The sequence below is a fragment of the Salvelinus fontinalis genome, chromosome 34, assembly GCF_029448725.1.
Source record: "Salvelinus fontinalis isolate EN_2023a chromosome 34, ASM2944872v1, whole genome shotgun sequence".
In the NCBI taxonomy this organism is placed as follows: domain Eukaryota; kingdom Metazoa; phylum Chordata; class Actinopteri; order Salmoniformes; family Salmonidae; genus Salvelinus; species Salvelinus fontinalis.
In genome coordinates, this window is record NC_074698.1 from 2188206 (window position 1) to 2204621 (window position 16416).

The window sequence follows — 16416 nt, forward strand, 5'->3', positions numbered from 1 at the left end:
ACACGGCAAAGATTAAGTTATACCCTTAATGCTGTTTTAATTATGAAAGCAAATTAAGTTTACAGCAGATAAATATTCCAGAAAAACAACTGACAATCATGGCAGCATTATGTACAAAATAAGTATAAAATTCACTACTGGGAACAGAAATGGAAAACATCCATTTAATTATATCTTATGTCAATTGTACCAACGTATACAGAGGACAATGCAGATACAGTACCAACTGCCATCTTGCACCAAACATTGGCAGGTTCAATACATGAGCCGAAATTACGGAACATAGGATAGTGATAGGTGAACACTCCGTACTTATGCACCACGTTCTTTGCAAAATAAAACTTCATCATTTACCTTTTATTGTAGGTAAATCATACCAGATAGCCTAATACATCCTGTTAGTGTTGTAGCTAATTCAGACAAATCAAGTGTAATAAAAAATACACTTAAAGGCTACAACATACTGTAGCGTATTTTGGGGGGGGGGTTCCCAACTGGGACTCCCAGGTCCAGCGTCCAGATCCGAACCCCTTGACAAGGCCGTTAGGTGTTGGGTTAAGGTCGCTCCAATATTGTGAAGTATGACATACACTAGACAGTATTTGGTTCTCCAGTTTGAGCAAAGCAGGCACACAATCCTTTAAAGGGGCAATCAGCAGTTCAGATAAAGAGGCCTCCCCACCCGTTTCGGTAAAAAGCTGAGGGGCTGGGCCTGGAGAAATGTAGGCTAACCACTCAAATTCATAGACCTATGGATGCAAGGACTGACCATCCATACCAAAATTATAGTTTTAATTTTAAGGCTATTTAGGGTAGCATGTAGCCTAGTGGTTAAGAGCATTGGGCCAGTAACCAAAAGGTCACTGGATCAAATCCCAGAGCGGGTAAGGTGAAAAATCTGTCAATGTGCCCGTGAGCAAAGAACTTAACCCTAATTGCTCCTGTTAGTCGCTCTGGATAAGAGCGTCTGCTAAATGACTAAAATGTAAAGTGTTTATTTACAAGCTTATTTTGGGTTCTGATGGTGTACAACAATTCAACTAAGCTCATGAGGCATAAATAAGTTATATTCTAAAACAATAAATGGGTACATATCAATTTATAAGTCCAAAAATGGATGTAGCAACTGTAGATTGCCCCTTTAAGTTAAGAGTATTGCAATCAACCAAAAATACTTCATTTATTTTTATGAACAGCCATGTGTGTTTGGAGCAGTTGGTGATTGACGAAAGACAACTGACACTTAGAACATTTGTGCACTTGCGTCTTCTTTTTCTTATTTTCTTCCTTTTGACCGTGAGCTTTGGCCAAGTGCTGAGTGAGGTATACTTTCTGGGTGAAACCAATGTCACATGTGAGGCATTTGAACGGTTTCTCACCAGTGTGAAGGCGCATGTGACATTTCAGATTGCCCTTCTGTGTGAATCCTCTCCCGCAGACAGTGCATGTGTGGGGTCTCTCTCCAGTGTGCACCAGGTGGTGTATCCTCAGGCTTGACGGACAGCTGAAAGACTTGCCGCAGTAATGGCAAAAGTACTTCGAGCTGTTCGAGGCCAGATAATCGGGAGCAACACATTTGTGTTTTTTGAGCTGAGTTTTCCCAGGATAATAGTTCTTACACACACTGCAGTACAGCGACTTGTGAGATTTCATATGCATCGTCAGATGGTTCTGCCGCAAGAAAGTCTTCTTACAAATCACGCAACTTAACTTGTTTGTGTCGGATTTACTATGGGAGTGCAAGTTAAACCTGTTAAAGTAACTGAAAGTCTTAGTCTTCCCAGCTTTGCTTTTTGACTTTGCTAAAGACTTCTTTGCATACGTTGGCTTTGTGATGTGTTCATCTTGTGCTTCGTTGGGCAACAGCTCGGTATCGTCTGGTAGGAACTCATTCGTCTCATCGTCCTCAATGGGAAAGACATGTTCGCCATATTCCTCCTCCAATCCGTCGATGGATATGAAACGTAAAGTGTGTCCTGTGGAGACATCCGTAGTTGACATCTCCAGTACCTGTTTATCCCGTCTCTCTGGCCTGTCCTGGCGGAAGGAATCAAAGCATGGATACACGTTGGAGGGCCCTTCTCTTCCATTGTCCACTAAGTCATCTCCTGAAGCAACAGATAAAATACAAAAAGAATACAAATTAGAGTTGTGGTTTTGATTGCCTGTCCACCTATTCATGAAAAACAATGTCCAACCTCCACGATGACCAAATAAGAGAGTCACATTGGCTTATAACTGTGCATGGTATCAAACGCATAGAGTTAAACCTACGTGATTCAGCACTACACCAGCCAATCAAAAATCGCAGATTAAAACCTCAAAACAACTTACCATCTAAAATGATTGTTGGTCTTTCCTGTGGGTCTCTGCTGTTTATGATTTCCACCTCAACATCCTCTTCTTTAACATCAGCTTGGCCTGAAGGCACCCCTGTTGACTACGAGAATAAGATAAATATTTTTAGAGCCACTTGAAAAATGCACACTAAATAATAAAATGCATTGAAGGAATAAGACTTCTAAATGTGACAGAAAGAGTAAGTGTCCATAATGTAGGGTAGCCTCGGATTCACTCATTTCAAAGAGCTGGGCATCTGACAGCATGTCCTCTGGTAAGCCTGAGTCCTCTGTTGGTTTCCACAATCCTGCCTAGTGCTTTCTCATATCAGTGTAGATGAAGGATACCAGACGAGGCAAGGAAAACTCCTCAGTCTCCTCACTCACTTTGGCAGTGTGTTGCGGACTGTTCTCTGTGCTGTAGGAATCCCCATGGTTCCATAGATCAAGACACCATTCCTTCCCAAATATTCCTTCGATGGTGGGGGATCCGTTTAGCCCTGGAAGAGAAGGCTTGGCACTTGGGCATATTGTGTCATAAACACATTGAAAACAGTGTCCCCTATAGGATGAAGACACTATATAGACTAAAGGGGAAAGGAATGAAGACTATAAGATCCCCATTCTGCATGCACTCTTTGTCAACACAACATGCATCCTCCTCCTTGTCACGGATACATTATAAAAGGACAACATACCTCTGTCTACTCTGGTGATAGTTTCACCAGTTTGAACACCAACAGAGCGATAGTTTCCAGCCAGCTTCGGAGCTGTGCTTTTCACAATTGTAAGTTCACTTTCCAGACTATGCAATTTCTCAGTGAGAGCCTCATTTTCTAAAGATATTCCCGCGTATTCGTCGTCAACCAGTTTGCACACATGAGCCATTGCGGTTCTAGACAGTATTTCCATGATGGAGGACAGTTGTGTGTGAAAAGAAGCGCGCTTAGACATGGCTCTGCGTTATTGTCCAAACACCGTTTGAATTGATATTAAAGTTCTTTAAACTAACCAAATATCTCGCCAATTTCGAACACAAAAAGCGTACCTAACCCAGCTGCTGAACAGTATCTAACCGGGAACAAAAACAAGAGGCAATGGAAATTCAACTTCCGGCCGACGCATATGTATGACGTAACACAGATTACAATAACGTACATGTGGATAAAAATATGCTTTAACTCGACTTTTTTTTGTTAAACGGAATACATTATAATAATTTGATTAAACATAGCACCGCAGTATACACAACATTTTAAACCTTTCTTATTTTGTGGGGCTGTGACTCCATCTACTGGTCCAAAATTATATTACTGTAAAAAAAAAACGCTCCACATCTGTAGAAGGAAGTACGCAAATCAGAGCAAAAACTGATTTTTTAAATGACAATCTGAACACGACCATTGTTGAAGCATATTTAACATTGTCCCCAGGCTTGAGAGAGAGAGAGAGATTGCTGGCTGAAGGAGATGAATGCATATGGTCAAAAAAGCTCAAATGTACTTTTGAGCTTTTTATTTCTATCAACCTTTCTGAGAATCTGACATGTTGGTGAATTATCCATCCATCATACTGCACAAAAATTCATTTATAATACATCCCGTAATTATTCAACACGCTTGTCAGAGAGCCAATTAATGACACAATGAAAACATTTCCCAGTGATTTGACAAGAGCAACAATGCATCACAAAATAGCTGCTTAACTAAATCCACAAATTAATCTTAGAACATTGAAAAGTACAAAACGATGAAATCCACAAGAGTCTGAGGAACAAGTGGTGTCTACTTCCACAAAATTGGCAGTTCTAGAAAAATAAATAGACAATAAACCTGGGACAAGGAGCGCTCAGCCATGGCTAGAAGGGATCAAGTTTTTGTAAAATTAACATCAGATTTGGTTTTTCGTAGCAGGTTAGGAGAATTTACGCAGCAGATTAGAATAATTAACGTATCAGGTTAGGAAAAGGGTTAGGGTTATTCATGTTTCTGGTTTTGAGCTTGCGCCCAATTGACTGGCATTCACTCTTTGAAGGAGAGCTCCCTTTGTCCCAGAATCACCCAGAATGCACCGTGTGAGTCTACTGGGTGAAGCGTTACACATTCATTGCCCAATGGGACTCCCATCTCATCCTTTCTCTAATATCTCTGGTACAGTCTCAGCTGGTCTGTTCGATTCCTTCCCTTCTCTTTGCCCCTAACCCTTTGACGCTTGCATTTCTGTAAGGTGGAAGATTTACCCCTAACTACATTGCTTATACCGATCCAGACCCTTTATACATGCCAACATTGAGGGGTTAGGGCCAAGGGGAGACAGATAGGGCAACAATATGGGATCGGATGTCTGATGTCACAGACAGGCTAGTGGCTGGACGCAGGCCTCTTCACTCCCATGACCCTGAAGATGCTGCTGGCGATCTTCTCGTAGAGCAGGAACATGAGAGCAGCGGTCAGGACGGTCTGCAGGAGTTTAGCTTCCAGGCCTTTGAACAGGCCCAGCATGCCATACTTCCTATGGGTTGGAGAAAGCGTCAAAAAACAGAATTTGTAGGCAGTGGTGGAAAAAGTACCCAATAGTTATACTTGAGTAAAAGTAAAGATACCTTAATAGGAAATTACTCAAGTAAAAGTCACCCATTAAAATACTACTTGAGTAAAAGTATTTGGTTTTAAATATACTTAAGCATCAAAAGTAAATAATTTCTAAAATGTACTTAAGTATCTAAAGTAACAGTATAAATAATTTCAACTTCCTTATATTAAGCAAACCAGATAGCACAACTTTTATTTACGGATAGCCAGGGGCAAACTCCAACACTAAGACCTAATTTACAAATGAAGCATTTGTGTTTAGTGAGTCCGCCAGATCAGAGGCAGAGGCAGAGGACCTCTTGTCAAAATATAAACGAGTACTTTTGGGTGTCAGGGAAAATGTATGGAGTAAAAAGTACATTATTTTCTTTAGGAATGTAGTAAAGTAAAAGTTGCCTAAAATATAGTAAAGTACAGATACCCCCAAAAACGACTTAAGTAGTACTTTAAAGTAATTTTACTTAAGTACTTTACACCACTATGTAGGAGATGAAGGCATTGGCTGCGATCCAGGTAGTCTTAATTGCAATGGTGCTACATAGATGATCAGATCTCACAACACCTGGAGAAGTGTTTGACATCTCAGAAAACACATTAATATGGTATAGCAATCCTCTGAGATGCACAGCACGATGGCAATCTGGAACGCAACCACTGACTAAGTCTGGACAGTCTGGGTGTAGTACCAGTCATGGTGCTTGGTAAATAAAAACGTTGAAATAAGGTAGGCAGGTGTGTGTGCGTGTGTGGACCAACCTCACTCTATTGATCAGCAGATACATCACACTTCTCAGGCTGTTCAGCAATGGTGATCTGTCTGTGTGCTGCTTGTGTTGACCAAACTGAGAACGAGATGCAGACAACGAGCAGGGAAATTAGCACCCAGAGCTTATTCCACTGGAATAACACTAAACATTGGGATAACCCAATGTTCACAGCAGAGCACTAAAACACAACATCCACACGGGCAGGCAAACATACACACAACCCTCATGAAAAAGTACTACACAAAACCTATTTGTGCATTAGTGGCAATGTAGGGATTGTGTAGTTTACACACTACTCAAGATACACAAGTATGGTTTTGTAGTGTTCAGTATGAAAACAGTAGTGTTTCTAGTAGTAATCAGGTAGAGATTTTTAACCACTTGATGTTGGTAGCTGAGGTGTTCGCTAGCACCGTTGAAATGTAGCCCGTTTTCATTATTAATTAGCATAAGTAGGTGTTTGTATGCAAATGTACAGCATGTTCATATTGGTATGCTTACCTCTTTTGACCTGTTGCCAAGGAGGCCCTCGACATAAGACTGGAGGCCATTGTTGGTAAGGTTAATATTGTTTATCAAATATTTATTTGTTTGTCTTATGTGACTTCTGTTAGCAGTGGATTGATAACGGCTTATAATTGTTTGTTTCTTGTCTTTATACAGATAAGGCTTTAAAAAGGATTAACATAGTGTAAATATTTCATATGTCATTATTTTGCTATTACATTTGTATGATAGTATTATTTCTTGTTGTGATATAACTACAGTTAAAAACTCAAGGAAATAACATGCGCACTAGTGTGGTAGTGACACAGTAGTGAAACAAGGAGATGTCAATAGTGATTTTGAATAGGCAAACAGGAGTTAATGTGTCAGTTTTCAATAGCAATTCAAAAGGGTTTAATGTAGGAAATGAAAAGGAATCAAGAGCAAATCAGTACTGACAACACTACACACACACTGAATGTGTAGGCATTAAGTACTAAAATAGTGAACATGTAGGAATTGTGGTAGAATGTGTAGGTTTTAAGTAGTAAATACCCAAAAGCTCAGTAGCTGCACAGTAACTAGGAAATATGTAGTGTTCACAAGTCTTGAAACATCCCAATTTATCACTCATTACTACACATCTCAATAGCAATCAATTAGTAAAACCCAGTAGGCTTGTGTAGAGCTTGGGTAGTAGTGATTCAGTAATACTTTTTCATGAGGAACATTCTCACAAACACACACCCACATACTGTTCTTACCCTAAGGATGGACTGTACAGTCTGTAGTGGGTATGTGAATGTGGTGGCCACTGCTTTGGCTATGGCACCAAACAGAAATATCTCCAGAGACAACAGCTAGAGAAATAGACAGACAACAGTATCAGGATCAGTTAGTTCCAGTTTAAATAGGGTTGGGCAGGTATATGATAATACATAATACCAGGGTATTTTAATATATTGGAGGTATGATTCCCAATACAATGGAAGCGTTTGTTAATAAATGTCAATATTTGTACTTCTTAAAATCAATATTTTCAATCTAAGTGTGTACTGATGCTTATTTATTAAACCCTCTTAGGCCTCCCTCCCCCTATCTGAGAAACTGCAGCCCTCATCCTCCACCTGTTCTGCCAGTCACTCTGTTCTGCCAGTCATTCTGTTAAAAGGTCCCCAAAGCACACATCCCTGGGTTGCTCCTCTTTTCAGTTCGCTGCAGCTAGCGACTGGAACAAGCTGCAAAAAACACTCAAACTGCACCGTTTTATCTCCATCTCTTCATTCAAAGACTCAATCATGGACACTCTTACTGACAGTTGTGGCTGCTTCGTGTGCATTGTTGTCTCTGCCTTCTTGCCCTTTGTGCTGTTGTCTGTGCCCAATAACGTTTGTACCATGTTTTGTCCTGCTACCATGTTGTGCTGCTGCCATGTTGTTGTTATGTTGCTACCATGCTGTGTTGTCGTCTTAGGTCTCTTTATGTAGTGTTGTCCCTCGTCGTGATGTGTGTTTTGTATTTTATTTTTAATCCCTGCCTCCGTCCCCGCAGGAGGCCTTTAGCCTTCTGGTAGGCCGTCATTGTAAATAAGAATTTGTTCTTAACTGACTTGCCTAGTTAAATAAAGGTTAATAGAAAAAAATGTAATAAAAAGTACCGGTAGAAAGATAGAGCTAATGATTCCACTTTGCTTTTCAGTTACACCATTTTTTGTTAGTGAGGGAGGACTGCAGGGCTTTTCCCCATCAATGAGAATTTTATCTCATTGATAATTCTGCCCAGTCTCTGAAGTACACCCCCCCCCCCCCATTACCTCTCTGTGAACCAAGCTTCTCAGCTGCCTCTTCAGGCCCTCATAGATCATGAACTGGACAGCCGGGTTGAGCACCAGCAGGAGAGAGGGGAATGTCCCATTCCACAGGGCCCCTACCCCTTCGTCCTCAATGATCTGCACAAAGGCATCTGAGAGGAGAAGAGAGGGATACGGTTTACCCTAGAGACAAAGAAACCAGACTAGGAAAACAGTACTACAATGTGTGTTTTCCTGTGTGTGTGAAATAAAGAGAGAAAGACAGAGGGAGTGTTTATGTGTGCGATGCTTTAGTGAGAGAAAGAATGACATAATGACACACATCTACAACTTTGTTTCCAACACGCATACTGCTGCTGCCTTTACCCATGATGCCTGAGTAGTTAGTGGGACGGATATCTGCATTGCGGAACTTTGCCCCTTGAAGCTTGAGTCGTGTGTTGACCACCCACAGCGGAGTGGTCACAAGCACGTTCACTACACCTGCACACACAGAGACAGACAGAGAGACCGAGACAGCTCGGAATCAATCCTTGACACTAAGTATTAATCAAACTTTGTCACATGCGCCGAATACAACAATTGTAGACCTTACAGTGAAATGCTTACTTACCAAGAGGGCAGTTAAAAAAAATACAAAATAAAGAGTTAAGAAAATATTTACCAAATAAACTAAAGTAAAAAATAAAAAACACAATAAAATAACAATAACAAGGCTATATACAGGGGGTACCGGGCCAATGTGCGGGGGTACAGGTTAATCATGGTAATTTGTACATGCATGTACGGGTGAAGCGACAATGCATTGATAATGAACAGCGAGTAGCAGCAGTGTCAATGTAAAGAGTCCGGTGGCCATTTGATTAATTGTTCAGCAGCCTTATGGCTTGGAGGTAGAAGCTGTTAAGGATCTTTTTGGTCCGAGACTTGGCGCTCCGGTACTGATTGCCGTGCGGTAGCAAAGAAAAGTCTATGACTTGGGTGACTGGAGTCTGACACTTTTTGGGGCTTTCCTCTGACACCGGCTAGTATATAGGTCCTGGATGTCAGGAAGCTTGACCCCAGTGATGGACTGGGCCGTACACTACCCTCTGTAGCACCTTGCGGTCAGATGCCATACCAGGCGGTGATGCAACCGGTCAGGATGCTCTCGATGGTGCAGTTGGAGAACTTTTTGATAATCTGGGGACCCATGCAAAATCTTTTCAGTCTCCTGAGGGGGGAAAAGGTGTTGTCGTGCCCTCTTCACGACTGTCTTGTTGTATTTGGACCATGATAGTTTATTGGTGATGTAGACAATCCACTACAGCCCCGTTAATGTTAGTGGGGGCCTGTTCGGCCCACCTTTTCCTGTAGTCCATGACCAGCTCCTTTGTCTTGCTCACATTGAGGGAGAGGTTGTTGTCCTGGCAGTGTCTCTAACCTCCCTATAGGCTGTCTCATCGTTGTCGGTGATCAGGCCTACCACTGTTGTGTCGTCAGCAAACTTAATGATGGTGTTAGAGTCGTGTTTGGCCATGCAGTCATGGGTGAACAGGTAACAGGAGAGGACTAAGTACACACCCCTGAGGGGCCCCAGTGTTGAGTATCAGCGTGGCAGACGTGTTGTTGCCTACCCTTACCACCTGGGGACGGCCCGTCAGGAAGTCCAGGATCCAGTTGCAGAGGGAGGTGTTTAGGAGGTGTTTAGTCCCAGGGTCCTTAGCTTAGTGATAAGCTTTGTGGGCACTAGCGTCTCCCGGGTGGCGCAGTGGTCTAGGGCACTGCATCACAGTGCTAGCTGCGCCACCAGAGTCTCTGGGTTCGCGCCCAGACTCTGTTGCAGCCGGCCGCAACCGGGAGGTCCGTGGGGCGACGCACAATTGGCATAGCGTCGTCCGGGTTAGGGAGGGTTTGGCCGGTAGGGATATCCTTGTCTCAGTATGTAAAATGTAATGAAATGTAAAAAATGTAATAAAATGTATGCACTACTGTAAGTCGCTCTGGATAAGAGCGTCTGCTAAATGACTAAAATGTAAATGTAAATGTGTTGAACGCTGAGCTGTAGTCAATGAACAGCACTCACACATAGGTGTTCCTTTTGTCCAGGTTGGAAAGGGCAGTGTGATTGAGACTGCGTCATCTGTGGATCGGTAGGGGCGGTATGCGAATTGGAGAGGGTCTAGGGTATCCGGGAGGATATTGTTGATGTGAGCCATGACCAGCATTTCAAAGCACTCCATGGCTACAGATGTCAGTTCTACGGGGCGATGGTAACATTATTATTATAACATTATTACATTATTATTTATCGCCCTCCAGGTTCCCTTGGAGAGTTCATCAATGAGCTTGACGCCCTGATAAGTTCCTTTCCTGAGGATGGCTCACCTCACAGTTCTGGGTGACTTTAACCTCCCCATGTCTACCTTTGACTCATTCCTCTCTGCCTCCTTCTTTCCACTCCTCTCCTCTTTTGACCTCACCCTCTCACCTTCCCCCCCTACTCACAAGGCAGGCAATACGCTTGACCTCATCTTTACTAGATGCTGTTCTTCCACTGATCTCATTGCAACTCCCCTCCAAGTCTCCGACCACTACCTTGTATCCTTTTCCCTCTCGCTCTCATCCAACACTTCCCACACTGCCCCTACTCGGATGGTATCGCGCCGTTCCAACCTTCGCTCTCTCTCCCCCGCTACTCTCTCCTCTTCCATCCTATCATATCTTCCCTCTGCTCAAACCTTCTCCAACCTATCTCCTGATTCTGCCTCCTCAACCCTCCTCTCCTCCCTTTCTGCATCCTTTGACTCTCTATGTCCCCTATCCTCCAGGCCGGCTCGGTCCTCCCCTCCTGCTCCGTGGCTCGACGACTCATTGCGAGCTCACAGAACAGGGCTCCGGGCAGCCGAGCGGAAATGGAGGAAAACTCGCCTCCCTGCGGACCTGGCATCCTTTCACTCCCTCCTCTCTACATTCTCCTCTTCTGTCTCTGCTGCTAAAGCCAATTTCTACCACTCTAAATTCCAAGCATCTGCCTCTAACCCTAGGAAGCTCTTTGCCACCTTCTCCTCCCTCCTGAATCCTCCTCCCCCTCCTCCCCCCTCTCTGCTGATGACTTCGTCAACCATTTTGAAAAGAAGGTCGACGACATCCGATCCTCGTTTGCTAAGTCAAACGACACCGCTGGTTCTGCTCACACTGCCCTACCCTGTGCTTTGACCTCTTTCTCCCCTCTCTCTCCAGATGAAATCTCGCGTCTTGTGACGGCCGGCCGCCCAACAACCTGCCCGCTTGACCCTATCCCCTCCTCTCTTCTCCAGACCATTTCCGGAGACCTTCTCCCTTACCTCATCTCGCTCATCAACTCATCCTTGACCGCTGGCTACGTCCCTTCCGTCTTCAAGAGAGCGAGAGTTGCACCCCTTCTGAAAACCTACACTCGATCCCCCCGATGTCAACAACTACAGACCAGTAGCCCTTCTTTTCTCTCCAAAACTCTTGAACGTGCCGTCCTTGGCCAGCTCTCCTGCTATCTCTCTCAGAATGACCTTCTTGATCCAAATCAGTCAGGTTTCAAGACTAGTCATTCAACTGAGACTGCTCTTCTCTGTGTCACGGAGGCGCTCCGCACTGCTAAAGCTAACTCTCTCTCCTCTGCTCTCATCCTTCTAGACCTATCGGCTGCCTTTGATACTGTGAACCATCAGATCCTCCTCTCCACCCTCTCCGAGCTGGGCATCTCCGGCGCGGCCCACGCTTGGATTGCGTCCTACCTGACAGGTCGCTCCTACCAGGTGGCGTGGCGAGAATCTGTCTCCGCACCACGTGCTCTCACCACTGGTGTCCCCCAGGGCTCTGTTCTAGGCCCTCTCCTATTCTCGCTATACACCAAGTCACTTGGCTCTGTCATATCCTCACATGGTCTCTCCTATCATTGCTATGCAGACGACACACAATTAATCTTCTCCTTTCCCCCTTCTGATAACCAGGTGGTGAATCGCATCTCTGCATGTCTGGCAGACATATCAGTGTGGATGACGGATCACCACCTCAAGCTGAACCTCGGCAAGACGGAGCTGCTCTTCCTCCCGGGGAAGGACTGCCCGTTCCATGATCTCGCCATCACGGTTGACAACTCCATTGTGTCCTCCTCCCAGAGTGCTAAGAACCTTGGCGTGATCCTGGACAACACCCTGTCGTTCTCAACTAACATCAAGGCGGTGACCCGTTCCTGTAGGTTCATGCTCTACAACATTCGCAGAGTACGACCCTGCCTCACGCAGGAAGCGGCGCAGGTCCTAATCCAGGCACTTGTCATCTCCCGTCTGGATTACTGCAACTCGCTGTTGGCTGGGCTCCCTGCCTGTGCCATTAAACCCCTACAACTCATCCAGAACGCCGCAGCCCGTCTGGTGTTCAACTTTCCCAAGTTCTCTCACGTCACCCCGCTCCTCCGCTCTCTCCACTGGCTTCCAGTTGAAGCTCGCATCCGCTACAAGACCATGGTGCTTGCCTACGGAGCTGTGAGGGGAACGGCACCTCAGTACCTTCAGGCTCTGATCAGGCCCTACACCCAAACAAGGGCACTGCGTTCATCCACCTCTGGCCTGCTTGCCTCCCTACCACTGAGGAAGTACAGTTCCCGCTCAGCCCAGTCAAAACTGTTCGCTGCTCTGGCACCCCAATGGTGGAACAAACTCCCTCACGACGCCAGGTCAGCGGAGTCAATCACCACCTTCCGGAGACACCTGAAACCCCACCTCTTTAAGGAATACCTAGGATAGGATAAAGTAATCCTTCTAACCCCCCCCCCCTTAAAAGAGTTAGATGCACTATTGTAAAGTGGTTGTTCCACTGGATATCATAAGGTGAATGCACCAATTTGTAAGTCGCTCTGGATAAGAGCGTCTGCTAAATGACTTAAATGTAATGTAAATGTAACATGCCTAAATGACTTTCGCTTCCTTTGGCACAGGGACTATGGTGGTCTGCTTGAAATATGTAGGTATTACAGACTAGGTCGAGGAGAGGTTGAAAATGTCAGTGAATCCTACTACACTGCATCTGGCTTTCCCTTTGTATTCCCTAATAGTTTTCAAGCAATGCCACATCCGACGAGCGTCAGAGCTGGTGTACTACGATTCAATTTTAATCCTGTATTGACGTTTTGCTTGTTTGATGGTTAGTCTGAGGGCATAGCGGGATTTCTTATAAGCATCCGGATTAGTGTCTCGCTCCTTGAAAGCGGCAGCTCTAGCCTTTAGCTCGATGCAGATGTTGCCTGTAATCCATGGCTTCTGGTTGGGATATGTATGTACGGTCACTGTGGAGACGACGTCGCCGATGCACTTATTGATGAAGCCGAGGACTGAGGTGGTAAACTCATCAATGCCATTAGATGAATCCTGGAACATATTCAAGTCTGTGTTAGCAAAACAGTCCTGTAGCGTAGCATCCGCATCATCTGACCACCTCCGTATTGAGCGAGTCACTGGTCCGTTCCTGCTTTAGTTTTAGCTTGTAAGTGGGGAATCAGGAGGAAATAATTATCATCAGATTTGCCAAATGGAGGGCTGGGGAGAGTTTTGTATGCATCTCTGGGTGTGGAGTAAAGGGGTAAGTTAGTTAGTATTAGCGTCTGGGTCTTATGTAGGCCTACCTGCAGCAATGCCCATTAGCAGGTCTCTGCTTGGAGTTGACTTGTGTCCCCGGAGCCAGCTGGCTCTCAGGCTGTGGAAGCAGTAGAAGTAGACGAAGTTGGAACAGCAGAGACTACAGATCACTGGGAGCCAGCCCCTGTAGGGCGCCAGCCTGCAGAGGACAGGCAGGGGGACAGACACAACCTCAGGTGATTCTGTTCAAATAAAAAAAAGTTACAAGAGCAGAGAGAGAAAGTAGAGCGAGGGAAAGACAGAGCTCTTGTTTACTCACAACCCTTCTTCCTTGACAATCTCTGACAGAATGGCAGGAGTGGACCTGGCTTTCCTCTTCTCATCCACTAACAGAAAATGAGGAACAGAGAGAAGAATAGACATGAGACTTGCACAGAGATATCTTATGTCCTCTATTCAGTTTTGCACAAAGGCGTAAAGATAGAGGTAGCTAGCCTTACCTTGCAGCCGTAGTCTTGCAGTGTCAAGTGGGAAGAAAACGGTCATTGCCGTCACACTCCCCTAAAAACATATAATCCTATACTGTCAAATGTATAATCCTATACTGTCAAATGTAGAGTCTTCAAATGTGAACGTTTGCTGATATCAGGCTAACCTCATTTATAGGCGATACCGGTTTGGCAGTATTGGCCTATCAGATAGCAATTTAAAGAAAAAAATAATACTGCCCCTTGTTTTCATGTAATGCAGAGAATCTGCAATAATTTACTGTAAAAAAGGCAATGCACATAAACAAAGTTTACTTACCGCTGCTCCTGCCATTGCATGCACCAAGCTTTCGTACGAGAAAACTTCAGCAAATCGAAAGTCTTCAGTGCTCATTTTGATTGCGGTAGATACAAATGTCAACTTGACAGTTTTGTTTGCATTCCACTATGCACAATAGCTAGGGAATAGAGATACCGTTTTTTTTTTCTTCAATTCAATCCAGAAAACAACTACGCAGCTGAACTCTTGTGATTGTTTCTCATAGACATTAACCCCGAATGCGCATCTTGCTCGTTTTACATCCAGGTCGTTCGTATAGCCAATGGTAGATATAGTCCCTTTTCCCAATAAGGTGATTGGGCAACAGGTGATGCCGCTTGTTCATTTGATTGGCTTTTCCTTTTGTCATTCAAACAAATGAAACAGCAGGTTTGCGTTCAGTATGGTTTTACGTTCTGGAACGCTCAATTGAACGGAAACGGTGCTGGACTGAATGACCAGGTGAAGAATGCTGATGGGTTTGTGTCATACTGTACTGTATTTTTGCTGCGGAACGCTGTCAGCATTGTCACTGCCCTTTAAATGCACTCAATACTTCAAGCTACACCCACCAAACGTACCTCAAAGTCTGTTCAAAACGTTTTGGGTAAACGTGTCGTTCAGTACAAACCGTTCCGCAACGTAGCAAACGTTCAAGGGAACTGAACGCATCTCAGTCCTGTCCAAAAGAAACGGTACCACAGATAGAACAATGGGTTAGTTATAAAACAAAAATGTGGACTAGGCTGCTGAAGGTAGGGAGACTCAATATGTCTGTAATGGAGCAAATGTAATGGCAAAACCACGTGTTTGATTTATTTGATCCCATTCAATTAATATGCCATTAATTCCGCTCCAGCCACCAATCTCCTGTGATTTGGAGTTACTTTTCTCTAAGATCTCTGGCTTGGTGCTTGTCCCACAATGTTTTCCAGTCGTCACAGTTACCACACCAAAGTCATAAACTCTGCCTATTTCTAAAATAAAGATTCTTAAAATGTGATTTTAAACATAAACCGTTTTAAAAATGTGTTTATATATTAAAAAATATTTAACTAGACAAGTCAGTTAAGAAAAAATTCTTATTTACAATGACGGCCTACCCCAGCCTCCTCTAACCCGGACGACGCTGGGCCAATTCTATGCCGGCCTATGGGACTCCCGATCATGGCCGGTTGTGATACAGCCCGGGATCAAACCAGGGTCTGTAGTAACGCCTCTAGCAGTGATGCAATGCCTTAGGCCGCTGCGCCACTCGGAAGCCTAACACTTAACTTTATGCCTAACACAAAACTTGAATTAAGACCAAAAAGCACATTTTGGTTTTCATACATTTTTATGAAAGCCAATTTTGACTTTGTGGCTGTGCTATCTAGTGATAACCATGTTTTCATTGTCTTGTTCATTCTACAGGCTAGCTACTACGTCGGTCTGTGTTCTGAATTCTAAACTTCTAAAATGTGCTCCTTTTCAGAAAAGGGTATGTTGTTTTGTGCATGTATATAATAAAGTCCACTACAAAATGTGCTTTCTGCAGCGAGAGAGCTCCCCGACCCACCACTACAGCCCTTACAAACACCCTCTGACATCCCATGATGTTCCAGCATCTATCCCCTCCTATGATGGAGAACGATCTATCTCTCTCTGTTCCCTCTCCCATTGTTTCTTTTTGATGAACAATTGTTTTTTTTTATTGAATCACCTAAACTGTAGTCAATCATCCTCCCATTGTTTCATTTGAGGCAACCTGTTTTTCTTAGCGAAAGGTGAAACCAGCATCTGGTTATCTGATATCCCACCCCCTCAGAATGGATCAGTTCCTTCAGTCTGTCTCATGTTGACAACGGAAGGTCGAGGTACTGGCTGCATCTATAGGTTAGAGAACCACGATGGAAATAAGTCAATACTTTTGTGTCATTGTCAATTATTTGATTTATGCACCTAGACTTTACAGTACGTGTTTTTAAAAATTATTTTTACAAGCCGAGAACTATGAACACACACATTTAGTAAAACATTACTCTC

General features: G+C 44.0%; 2 protein-coding genes across 3 annotated transcripts; both read right to left on the reverse strand.

Moving 5' to 3' along the window:
- Nucleotides 1-12: 12 nt before the first annotated feature.
- LOC129832838 (zinc finger protein 27-like) lies at nt 13-4567 on the reverse strand. The gene is made up of 4 exons (XM_055896899.1): nt 3038-4567; nt 2727-2839; nt 2335-2440; nt 13-2108 (listed from the first exon to the last, which is right to left on the reverse strand). The coding sequence occupies exons 1-4, from the start codon at nt 3291-3293 to the stop codon at nt 1177-1179; spliced, it is 1407 nt and encodes a 468-aa protein (XP_055752874.1). The 5' UTR covers nt 3294-4567; the 3' UTR covers nt 13-1176.
- LOC129832844 (peroxisomal membrane protein PMP34-like) lies at nt 4567-14661 on the reverse strand. Of its 2 annotated transcripts, XM_055896907.1 has the most exons (9): nt 14392-14660; nt 14085-14145; nt 13904-13970; nt 13632-13783; nt 8360-8476; nt 7997-8145; nt 6948-7043; nt 5687-5772; nt 4567-4850 (listed from the first exon to the last, which is right to left on the reverse strand). In XM_055896907.1, the coding sequence occupies exons 1-9, from the start codon at nt 14464-14466 to the stop codon at nt 4700-4702; spliced, it is 954 nt and encodes a 317-aa protein (XP_055752882.1). In that variant the 5' UTR covers nt 14467-14660; the 3' UTR covers nt 4567-4699. The 2 variants fall into 2 exon arrangements, with proteins under 2 accessions (XP_055752882.1, XP_055752883.1); XM_055896908.1 differs by lacking the exon at nt 8360-8476 and having other exon boundaries at nt 14392-14661.
- Between the last annotated feature and the right edge of the window lie 1755 nt (nt 14662-16416).

Coding starts and splice junctions, on each gene's coding strand:
- LOC129832838 (XM_055896899.1), bottom strand. CDS start 3,293: ATGTCTAAGCGCGCTTCTTTTCACACACAACTGTCCTCCATCATGGAA. Junction 2,441..2,726: donor GTCCGCAACACACTGCCAAA/GTGAGTGAGGAG, acceptor TTATTCTCGTAG/TCAACAGGGGTGCCTTCAGG. Junction 2,109..2,334: donor ACCAACAATCATTTTAGATG/GTAAGTTGTTTT, acceptor CTGTTGCTTCAG/GAGATGACTTAGTGGACAAT.
- LOC129832844 (XM_055896907.1), bottom strand. CDS start 14,466: ATGAGCACTGAAGACTTTCGATTTGCTGAAGTTTTCTCGTACGAAAGC. Junction 13,784..13,903: donor ATTGTCAAGGAAGAAGGGTT/GTGAGTAAACAA, acceptor TGTCCTCTGCAG/GCTGGCGCCCTACAGGGGCT. Junction 8,146..8,359: donor TAACTACTCAGGCATCATGG/GTAAAGGCAGCA, acceptor TTCTCCTCTCAG/ATGCCTTTGTGCAGATCATT.